Source organism: Hemicordylus capensis, chromosome 1 (assembly GCF_027244095.1).
Source record: "Hemicordylus capensis ecotype Gifberg chromosome 1, rHemCap1.1.pri, whole genome shotgun sequence".
Taxonomy (NCBI): domain Eukaryota; kingdom Metazoa; phylum Chordata; class Lepidosauria; order Squamata; family Cordylidae; genus Hemicordylus; species Hemicordylus capensis.
Window position 1 is genome coordinate 310,081,036 of NC_069657.1, and position 12,099 is coordinate 310,093,134.

Below are 12,099 nucleotides of genomic sequence, written 5' to 3' on the forward strand. Positions count from 1 at the left end.
GATCAGGCTCAAGGCCAATCTAGTCCAGCATCCTGTTTTGCACAGTGGCCCACCAGATGCCGCTGGAAGCCACAGACAGGAATTGAGGGCGTGCCCTCTCTCCTGCCATTACTCCCCTGCAACTGGTACTCAGAGGCATCCTGCTGGAGGTGGCCCACAGCCCTCCGACTAGTAGCCATTGATAGACCTCTCCTCCATGAAGTCATCCAAACCCCTCTTAAAGCCATCCAGGTTGTTGGCTGTCACCACATCCTGTGGCAGAGAGTTCCACAAGTGGATCACGCGTTGTGTGAAAAAGTACTTCCGTTTGTTGGTCCTAGATCTCCTGGCAATCAATTTCATGGAGTGACCCCTGGTTCTAGTGTTGTGAGAGAGGGAAAAGAATTTCTCTCTCTCCACTTTCTCCACACCATGCATGATTTTATAGACCTCTATCATGTCTCCCCGCAGTCATCTTTTTTCTAAACTAAAAAGCCCCAGGTGTTGTAGTCTTGCCTCATAAGAAAGGTACTCTGGGCCCCTGATCATCTTGGTTGCCCTCTTCTGTACCTTCTCCAGTTCAACAATGTCCTTTTTAAGATGTGGTGACCAGAATTGTACGCAGTACTCCAAGTGTGGTCGCACCATAGTTTTGTATAAGGGCATTACAATGTTAGCCGTTTTATTTTCAACCCCCTTCCTAATGATCCCTAGCATGGAATTGGCCTTTTTCACAGCTGCTGCACATTGAGTCGACACTTTCAACGAGCTGTACACCACGACCCCAAGATCCCTCTCCTGGTCCGTCACCGACAGCTCGGATCCCATCAGCATATACTTGAAGTTGGGGTTTTTCGTCCCAATGTGCATCACTTTACACTTACTAACATTGAACCGCAATTGCCATTTTGTCGCCCACTCCCCCAGTTTGGAGAGATCCTTTTGGAGCTGCTCACAGTCCATTTTGGATTTCACTACCCGGAAGAGTTTGGTATCATCTGCAAATTTGGCCACATCGCTGCTTACCCCTGCTTCTAGATCATTTATGAATAAATTAAAAAGCACCGGTCCCAGTACAGATCCCTGGGGGACCCCACTTCTTACTTCCCTCCATTGTGAAAACTCTCCATTTATACCTACCCTCCGTTTCCTGTCTTTCAACCAGTTAGCAATCCACACATGTACTTGTCCCCTTATCCCATGACCGCTAAGTTTCCTCAGGAGTCTTTGATGAGGAACTTTGTCAAAAGCTTTTTGGAAGTCCAGGTAGACTATGTCAACTGGATCACCTTGATCCACACACTCGTTGACACTCTCAAAGAAGTCCAAAAGGTTTGTGAGGCAAGATTTACCTTTGCGGAAGCCATGCTGGCTCACTCCCAGCAGGTCCTGTTCTAAGTGCTTTACAATTTTATCCTTGTGGATGCTTTCCATCAATTTGCCTGGAACGGACGTTAGGCTAACCGGCCTGTAATTTCCCAGATCAGCCCTGGATCCCTTTTTGAAAATCGGTGTTACATTTGCTACTCTCCAGTCCTCTGGTACAGAGCTGGATTATTATCATTCAGAACTTGCACACATCAATTAATTTGTAGATCTAACTGAGATCCATGATAGGCTGGATGCCCCCATCCTGCTTCAGTATCTGGAAATACTGGGAGTAGAATCCATCCCGTCTCTGAGTCCACAGCACATGGACAACAGGCCCTGTCCCCAATAGAACTCCAATAGTAGGGTCTGAGTCAGCATCTGCATCCTTAGGGTCCTCCCCCAGTTCAAAGACGATCACGGATCCTGCAAAAGAGGCAGACTCTTGATGATGAAGAGCTGCCTCCCTCAGTATCGAGGGGGACTGTTCTGGGGTCCTAGCTAGAGATTGGATCAGCGGACCATGCGGAGTAGTCAAGGTGGATGCTGATGGGGATGGACATGCAACCCCAGGGGTGGGTATCAAAGGCGAGCGAGGATTCTCCATTGACACAACACTGACATGATGTCTCGAGGTCAAGTGGGTGGAAGCAGGTTGAGGTGTCAACAGGGAGGAAGAGATATAGGGATTTTGAAACCCCAGAGGCAGAGGTGTTCCAGCTGTTGACTTCAAAGGAGATTTCACAGACTCTATGCTTCTTTAGGAGTTGAGGTGAGAGACCCTCATCCAAATAGCTCCTCTCTTGCTTGTATTTGTGCTGATGGATTAAGGAGGATCCTTTTGGAAGCTCCTTCAGATGCTTAAAGATATGTTCCTAGGTTGATGCAGTAGCGGTGGATGTTGAGGATTTCAACTGCATGGGTGGAGATCCTGACACAGACTTCGACAGCGCCCTTGGCATTGGAGTCTGCTATCTCAGGGATTGAGCATAAAGCACAACTCGAAGCTGAAGAACATGGTTCATTAAGGTATGTTTTAAGAATGATATGTAAATCTTACAGACTGCAGGATTATGATGTTTGCCGAGATATAAGAGGCAGGAGTTGTGACAGTCGGTAGATGGGAGTTTACTGCCTTACTACGTGCACCTCTTAAATATCTTCTTAATGTCCATTTGCCAGCAAAACTGTGTTATGGTATCGACAAATCCAACATCCAATATCCAAAAAGTAGTCAAAGTCCAGTCCAATGTAATCCAAGTTAAAACAAAGCCGATGTCCAAAAAGCAAGAAATTCTCAAATAAATGCCAGTCTGAGTCAAATAAATCAACATATCTCCTTTGTTTTGTAGAACCGATTCGAAACGCAAGGAACTGCGGCCAATGAGGTGCTGATGCTTTGGTGGTTGGAAAGGAACTGACAAAATGGCACCCTATCCACCAAAAGTTACGAACACGCCATGCGCACAAGCCAGAATGGGGCACTACGAGGAGCTACAAAATCAATCCATGAGATCCTGTGCAGGTGCATGCAGTACCCATACTTATAAACAACAGATCACAATCCATTATCAAGTGCCATTTTCATTCAAATACAAGCAAAAAATATCTATTTGTTACTAGGACTTAACATTAGTGGTAAGAAATGCAAGAACGATGCATAAGGGAGTAACTGGGGCCAGAAGAAGTCATTTTATTTGCAATTACAGTGACAGCAAGTTTAAAGTGGGGCGTGTACTCATCAGGTGTGTTATGGAAGGGTTTAAGAGCTGTTAACAAAGAATTAAGTTGCTAAATTGTTATGCACAAGATTACTGAAATGCTTTTGTGTTCTTGGCTCCATTGAATGATTTTGGGTGCAATCATAGGCAATAAGAATTCTATGTCTTATATTCCCAATTTCTTATCTCTAACAATGAAATAAATGCTTTACACATTATACAATACACAACAACAAATACATAAATGCTGTACACTGGGTACAGATAAAATATGCAAAATATGTTTAAATCTATTAGTAGAACCTATGCTTTCAAGCTATTCATTAGCTTACTTTATGAAGTGTAGCAGGAGATCTGTAACAAACTTCGCAGATTTGACAATGGGACTTCCTGGTTCATTGAATGTCCGTGTATTATATTCTATATACCGAACTTCCCACATAAGTGAAGAAAGTCGCCTTTGAAAATGAAAAACAAATACTGTACTGACACCAATACTGAAAAAGGTTCTTTATTTTTTCTTTGTTTAAATATGTAAAAAAGGTGAGTCAACCAAGAGTTTCCCAAAGTAGGGTAAACTGTCAATGCTTAAAAAAAGAGATGCTAAAGTTTAGTTACAATTGGAAGCTATACTCTTTGCAATCCCAGTGGCATGGGGCAAGCTATGGTTACTTGGCAGCAAAGAAAATGCACTGTGCGGATGTTATTAGGGCTCTTTTTCATATTTTCCAGGCAGAGCATGGCACTGAAAAACAGGTGCTAGGACTGAGGTCTGGTAATTCCTGTTTCGTAAGCTCTGAAGACAGCAAACCAGTGCAGTTTGCTTCATTTGTAGCACCACAAAGCTGCTATATAAGAACAGCACATAGCAACACAAAAATGGAAACCAGGAAACCTAAGTAAAATCTAGCTGCAATGAAGAGACCATTGAAGAACATGTGTTAGTTCATTCTGTTCCTTCAGTAAAAAGAGGAAAAGGTTAAAATAGCTAGCTATTTCCAAAGGGATTTGTTAAACAACAACATTTTAAAAACCCTATCTTACCTTCCTACACATAATCTTTTGAGCAGTTTCAAGGAGGAAATGCTGTGTTAAATTTAACACTGACACAAATATAAAATATAAATACAATATTTTATACATACATACATACACACACACACACACACACTATGTGAGAAATACAAAGTTATAGAAAGAGAAGAAACCCATTGGGCAAGGGTATCAAACTGTGATCCTCCAGCTGTTGTTGGCCTACAACTCCCATCATTCCTAGTCACACTGGCCAGAAGCCAGGGATGATGAGAGTTGCAGGCCAACAACAGCCGAAAGGTCGCAGTTGGACACCTCTGCCATAGGGCACTTAAAAATGCTATTAGAGATCTTCAAAGTCCAGAAAATTTAGGTCACGCCAAGCTGGGCTCCAGCTCGGCAAGTTTAACAGTACATCGTGACAGTCTTCACAAGTATCTCAGTGTATACCACAGTGTTATCAAGCACAGTATACAACCCAATTACAGACAAAAGCTGCCCAAGAGACAATATATTTTTGCTTAACAGTATCAATAAAGTAAACTAAGAACAAACCTGTAAAATCTATTTTCCAGTCTTTGCTTAATTGTACTGAGATCAGTAGGATATGCAACAACAGTGCAGTACATTGGATAAGCTTGGAAATCCACAGGTGCCACAAAAGCAGAAGCAAGATCTAAACATAAAAAGAAAATGCCATTACTACATTAGGGATAGGGAAGCACATTAATAGATGTTGAAGGGTAGACAGATGCTAACTCTGCAAGCCTCTCAACAAGTATATCAGATAGATATTTATACACACACACACACACACACACACACACACACACACACACACACACAAAGGCTCTGGGTGGTGTACAGAAAGTAAAAAACAAGCATAGTCTTTATTTTGGTCTTTGACCAACATAACAGCAAAATAGAATAAAAAACAAAAACAAACACCATTTAAAACAATCTGCTTAAAGCAATATAAAAACAAATTTAAAACAGTTCAAAGTCATTTAAAACCAATTAAAAATACTTAAGAACAATTTAAACCTTGGAAGGCAAGGCCAACGTGGTAAGTTTTTAGGGCTCTCTTAAAGGCCAACAACGAACCCAAACTATGGATATCTGCTGGGAGTGCATTCCATAGGCCAGGAGCAGCTGCAGAGAAGGCCCAGTTCCAAGTTGCCATCAGACATACCAGTGGTCACTGGAGACGGACCTCTAAAGATGATCTCAACAATGGGGGTTATACAGAAGAAGGCGCTCTCTAAGGTAACCTGGACCTAAATCGTTCAGGGCTTTAAAAGTGATAACCAGCACTTTGTTTTTTGCCCAGAAACATATTGGCAGCCAATGCAAGTGTTTGATAACAGGCATAATATGGTCTCTCTGGGTTACCCCAGAGACCAGTCTGGCAGCTGCATTTTGAACTAACTGAAGTTTCTGAACTATGTACAAAGGCAGCCCCACATAGAGCGCATAACAATAGTCAAGCCTGGAGGTTACTAGCTGATGGACCACTGTTTTGAGATTGTTCTCTTCAAGGAGATGATAGAAAGGAGATGACAATAGTGCAGGAATATGTAAGGAAATGACAGTAGTGTAGGAATATCACCACATATAAAGCAGTTCCAACAATTATATGCATTTTTTAAAAAGTACTTTAAGAAGAAATTAAACCCACAAAGTCAATTTTAAAACTCTCATGGACACACATGAGCATTAAGTATTGTTTTTATATTTCATAAATGATTATTACCTAGAGTCATCAAGTGGCTTATCCCTAAAATTATTCTTTCACATTCATCATCTCTGGTTCTAGAACCCCATTCTCCATCCAGAGGTTTGTAGATCAATGATCTGCTTTCAACATTAGTTAAAGGAACACTAGTTCCAAGCTCCTCTGGAAACACAGCTGAAATAAAGCAGAAGATGAACATAACTGATATAATTACCCTTGTCTCTCAAGAAATTGTATAACAATTAAGCAAACAACAATAATATGAACAATCCACTCCACTCCTCTTTTAGGAGCAACCAAATGATAGCGATCAATTCTAAATACATGAAGAACACATATTTGATCCTCAAAACTCATCACACCTATCTTCCATGAATCTGCAAATTAGTTTCTACCCTTTCCCTTATATTCAGTCATAATTAGCCATGGGGTAAGACTGAATTAGATGGATGAAAGTTGAGAGAGAGTATGCGTGTGTGCGTGCACATGCATGTGCATATAAATGAATCCACTTGAACCAGGGTGGAATAGACATGTGCATTTAGTTATCTTCTAGAACCAGGACAGTGAGATAAATGCAAAACACCTTTCAAAAGTTTAGCCTAGCAGTATTTCTTTATAACTAACCATTTCCCCATTTGTGGTCAAAACTACAGATGTGCACAAATGGTTTGAAATGAGCCTGTTCACCCCAAACTGGGTTGGTTTGTCCGGTTTGAATGTGAACCAGGCTGGCCTTCAAGAAAAGTGAAAATTTAAACTGGTTTGAAGGTTCAAGTGGCTATGGTGGCTGCCATTTTGTCTGCTTGTTTACTTGTATTTCTCCCTTGCTAATTGGCTTGCAATCTACTTTCCTCTGGCTGGCTTGTTGTCATTCCAAATCAAGTATTGTCAGGGAAACTTTGCCCCCATTGGCTTGTGTGGGGGGGGGGGGAGCGAGGGAGTTTCAAAGTGTGTTTAAAGCCCAGACAGTGCCTGGCTGCACTCTGCCTCTGGATCAGAAAGAAGAGAGCTGGCTGTCTTGCCTTGCTTTTGATGGGCTGCCTGCCCACTGACCTGCTGGCCAGCCTTGCTGGGCCCGCAGCTGAAACACTGAGGTGAATCACTAGTCTGCACTGCAACAGATACTGCTCTACAGGACCTTCTGCTGGTGGAGGGAGGGAGGGAGGCAGGTGGGGTTATCTGTCTCATTTTCCTTTTTCTTAGCAACAACAGTAACTACTACTACAATGGATTTTTATATACCGCCATTCAACCAAAGATCTCAAAGTATAATAGATAAATAAGATGGTCCCCTTTCCCCAAAGGGCTCACAATCGAAAAAGAAGCATAAGATTGACACCAGTAACAGCTACTGGAGGGATGCTGGGCTGGGGTTGTATAAAACCAGTTGCTTCCCCCGCCCCCGCACCCCACTAAATAAAGAGAATCACCACTAAAAGATGCCTCTTTGCTCAGTTAGCAAAGGTAACTGCTTTTTGTTTTCCTAAAATACCAGCACTCAAGTGAATTTAACTAGTTGCTGGTTTGTTTCCCCCGTTCTTTTCTGTTTTTTTGGGTGGGTGGCCCGCCACCTGCGAGGCCCCATTTGCCCTCCCCTTGGCTGTTGAATGCCAGTGTACGCTTGGCATGATTGCCTGGAGCTCCTGGTCAGACAGATACCAGCTGAAGATGCCAAAAGACGACAATACCGGATTGGTGAGCCTCTCCCCTTCCCTTGGCTAGGTTAGAGTTCTTTATTTTAAATATTTGGGGGAAGGGATATACGTAGGTAGGTACTAGGACTGAGCAGCAGAAGTAGGCGAGTACTAGGTAGCTTAAGCCACAATAATCCTCTCTCTATGTGCACTACAGCGCTACCGATAGCACCATGTGTGGCATGCACAGCATAATAAATAGTCCACCCTGGCCCTACACCTGCTGAAGGCAACCCTGTCCCCTGCCAACTGAGCAAAGAGGCACCTTTTAAAAGTGGTGATTCTCTTTATTTAGCAGGGGGAAAGCAACTTGCCCTATCTATCCCCAGCACAGCATCCCTCGAGTGGCTGTTGCTGGTGTCTATCTTATGTTTCTTTTTTAGATTATCTATGTAAACTGCTTTGGGAAGCTTTTGTTGAAAAGTGGTATATATTCATTGTATTCCTCTCTAACACCCCAACAGAGCTAGGGCTTTAATTTAAAACCAACAAAATGTCCTCCGGGAGGGTACAGTGCAGAGCTAGGAGCAGAGTGCCAGGCAGAAGGAGGGGTGATGCTGATAGTTGTTGGGGGTGAATGCGGAGAGAGGAGCCTACTCCCCAAGTCGCCACCATCCCTCTAGAGCAGGGATTCTCAATATGTGGGTCCCCAGATGTAATTGGACTTCAACTCCCATAATCCCCAACCAAAGGCCACTGGGGCTGGGGATTATGGGAGTTGAAGTCCAATAACATCTGGGGACCCACACGTTGAGAACCCCTGCTCTAGAGGTTGTTGTGTGCAGGCTCACCTATCTGGTGATACTGTCTGCTCCCACAGTGCAACCACCTATGGTGGCTGAGGTAGAAGTGGGTAGAGGGCTCCTCTGTCAAGGAAGAAGCTCTTCCTGTGGCAGCGGCAGAGGTGATGTCATCACTTGCTAGCCCAGCAGTCAGATGGCTCTCTTCTCTCTCCGCATCATCCTCCCCAATCCCACCCAGTCCAAGGCTGAGGAAGAGCAGAAGGAAGTCATTCCAATTGTTCCTGGACCTTCTCAGCCCTGGACAGAGGGTGGTGGACCAAGAGCAGCATGGTGTGTGACCACTTTGAGTTCTGCCAAGGTGAACCTACACATGCTGTCTGCACTCACTGTAGAGAACAGGTCAGCATCCTAAGCGTTTTGAGATGTCAGCAATGCTGAGGCATCTGCAACAGCATCATGAGGGGGTCCATGCTCCTGATGGCAGCAATAGGCTGCCTACTGTGCCCTCGACTAGCAGTGGCAAGGCATGTGCTCCTGCTCTCAAGCAGGGGATGTTGCCAGTTGAACAGTGAGTGCAATTGGTGGGGAAGTGATCTGTTTGTCCAGAGTCTCTTCTCATCACCCGGACAATTGGAGAGATGATGGCCCTGGACAACCAGCCATTCCAGGTGGTGGAGAATGGCACCAAGTGGTGGAGCTGGCTGCTCACTCCAACTGCAACCTCCCATCACACACCACCTTCAGCAGCCGGTTAGTGTAACTCCTAATGAACTGCCCAGGTGGAAGGACCTCCTGGTTCAAGAGGTTAGGCAGGTTCAGGAGAGGAGGCAGAGTCTGAACCAGGAGGAGGGTGCTCGAGTACCTATTTCGAGTACACACTCCCCCACCAGCAGCATCGTTACAACTTCCCAAGCCAGAAGTGTGGTGTCCCTGGCAGTGCCAATACAGCTGGCAGTTCCACATGAGTGTTCCACCCAGGGGTTCAAATGGGGGTGTTTGGGGTGCCTTGCCAGGGGTACGGGAAGAGCCCACCAAACCCTGCGGCAGTGTTGTGCAGTCAGTTTTGCAGTACCTGCAGGAACCAGTGGTAAACCTGGAGATAGACCCAGTCCAGTTTGGGGCAACACACTGCCAAGTCTGGCCAGACTTGGCGGCAGTTGCCGTTCATTTCTTCTCATGTCTGCCAATCCAGAGTGAGGCGGTGTTCTCCATGGCCTTGGACATGGAGGCATCCCATTGTTCGAGTTTGGATACTGGCTTGATGGAGCAACTCGTCTTTCTCAAAGCCAACCTCCCCCTGCCAGGCTATCCTGAACTGCACATTGAGGGTGAGTGACTCATGGTCACCACCACCAACTGCAACTGATGGACTGGTGCCCTGAGGATTAACCCCCTTGGGATTGTTTTAATGAAAGGCAGTATATAAATTTAACAAACAAACAATAAACAAACAAACACACAAACAAACAAACAAACAGGCAGGTTTGACTTTGTGTGTTACTGTTAACTTTTCTCCCAAGCAGGACAGACACGCATGCACCCTCCAACCATGGCCTGTGATGAGTAGGTGGACTACTGCCCTGACATGTGTCAGCCAGGCAGGCTGTCAGCTGTGGTCCAGCCAATCTGAGGCCATGGCTTAGTATCTAAACACAAAGAGAAGAGATTTTCTCAAGGAAGATGGTGTTTGTTTTTGTTTTTTCACCACTGATTATAATATGCTTGTTGTGCTATTGCTTTAACTGTCTGGTTTTACTGGATCTCAGATGGACAAAGACAGAACTTGGGTGCCTTCCTTGAGTTGTTGTGGTTTGGTCTGCTTGTGAGATGGTGTTGTGGTGAGAAATGGACAGTGGAAGATCAGCTCTCTCTACTATCTGTAATATTTTCTCTCTGATTGCTGTGAGATGGTCTCCATATCTATCCTTGAGACTTTCTGCTTCACATTGCACCAAGAGTACTCAGTCAAAATGTGGCTGAAGAGGACATTGATTTAGCTAAGCTTATGGTCATGCCTGCTAAGGGTGTGTGCTGCTGCTGCAATCAACTCATAATTGTGGATAGCAGTGGATTCTGAGTCAGTGATTATTTTTTGGACTGTGTTTGAAATGCAGTGTGTGTGTTTTGAGAGCGACAGATTGAGATTTTGTAGTTTCAAAACCTGTGTGGCAGTGCACTGTTTTGCCCATAGGGAATAATGAACCACCTAATTATTCCCAATTTTTAATGAATTTTGTTTTGTTTTTTCCCTTGGGTCAGTAGGGTTCATCTACTGCCCAGGGGGTGGGGATCAAAAATTCATTAAAAATCACCCGATTGCCCGATTGTTTTGTGGGTTGGGTAGTAGGTAGCACCCGTCATGCCTACCATCCAACCCGTTTTGGTGTCCATAGGAGCTACCCATAGGGAATAATGGGGTGGTTCATGTTGCCCATTATGGGTGAACCAATTCATTATGGGTGAACCAATTCTATGGGTGAACCAATTCAAACCAGTTAAAACTGGTTCACTGAATGGACCCGACCAGCCAGTTCAACAGAACCAGTTTGCAATCCCGTGTCTGGTTTGAATTCTAAGCAAACCGCGGAAAAAGGTTCCGTGCACACCTCCAGTCAAAGCTTTTTATGCAGGTTACTCCACATAGCTAGATGTTTAAGGGAGCAGCTGCCCATGCTAATTTAAGCCATTTTAACCATGCCAACACGCACTGAAAATATTGGAACTGTGCTGGGATCTGGGCAATTTTATAAACCATAGAGATTCACTTCAGTGAAATGGTTTGCCAAATGCAGCTGCCTTTGTGCAGTTGCATTTTAAGATGGCCAGGCCAATTACACTGGGGGTCAAGTCTTCATTCTTCTACTTTAAAGGCTGCCTTTATCATTGAAGAGTGGGAGCATTCAGCACAGCTCTGTCCTGAAATGTTAATGCTGAAAATTCAATAACTATATAAAAATATGTTGACCTTGATAGCAAACGGTTTAGCATATTTTTCCAGGGACAGGGGAGATCCAACAGTGCTGATAACTATGAAGTTGTCTAATAAAGTAAAAGGACGAGAATCCTTGAAAAATGTTTGCCTCCAAAGGTTTTTAAAATGTTTCTGGAACAAAAAAATCCAATATTTTTTAATGAATTTCTGAAAACAAAAAGCGTCTCTTCGAACAACATTCAGCATTTTATTTTCTGAACAGCCAGCTACTTGTCATGTAATAGATATGTTGATTAATGTAATTTTTCCCCTTCTTTCACAGCACAATTAGCTTAACTTCTTTACAGTTCATCACATACGTACACAGTAAGGTCTGTCTCCTTTCTGTACATCTAGGGGAAAGTAGACACATACCATTGTTTGGTATAGGCTCCATATCCCAAGGACTCATTTTCTCAGTGTCTCCATTGTCCCAACTTCAAGAAAAAGATAACCAAGTTTAAATTATTACAGTAGTACTTCTCTGAATATTTTGATAACACCTTTTCCCAATTGCTTAAACTAAATTCATTTCCAAAAATAAGGCTTACCAGCTAATGACAAAAAATGCATGAGGTGAAAAATTACAAGGAAAAAATCCCATAGAGAAACAGTTACTAACCAGACATTGTAGCACTGAAACAAGCTGTCCGGATAATCAGGCTGAAGGGGTTCTTGGCTTTCAATTGTTCCAAACCACCATGCATCATCAATTACCGATCTAAACCTATCACCTGGACAGAAATATGAAGCTGTATCATTAATCGAGAAGAGGTATATCATATCACAGCTTTGTGATTTAGCAATCACCATCAAAATTTCTAGATTTTGATGACTACAACATAAAGAAGAT

The 12,099-nt window shown here is 43.6% G+C and overlaps 1 protein-coding gene across 5 annotated transcripts in view; it reads right to left on the minus strand.

Annotated features, from left to right (window-relative positions):
• Window positions 1–12,099, minus strand: part of PHIP (pleckstrin homology domain interacting protein) — a 207,055-nt gene that overhangs the window by 21,595 nt on the left and 173,361 nt on the right. For 4 of the 5 annotated variants that reach the window (XM_053287002.1, XM_053286999.1, XM_053287000.1 and 1 more), the window contains 5 exons: window positions 11,869–11,980; window positions 11,571–11,683; window positions 5,854–6,009; window positions 4,656–4,776; window positions 3,401–3,526 (listed from right to left, as the gene is read on the minus strand). In XM_053287002.1, the coding sequence (XP_053142977.1) occupies window positions 3,401–3,526; window positions 4,656–4,776; window positions 5,854–6,009; window positions 11,571–11,683; window positions 11,869–11,980 (628 nt within the window). The remainder of the gene's footprint in view (window positions 1–3,400; window positions 3,527–4,655; window positions 4,777–5,853; window positions 6,010–11,570; window positions 11,684–11,868; window positions 11,981–12,099) is intronic. The other variant, XM_053287001.1, reaches the window with a different exon arrangement.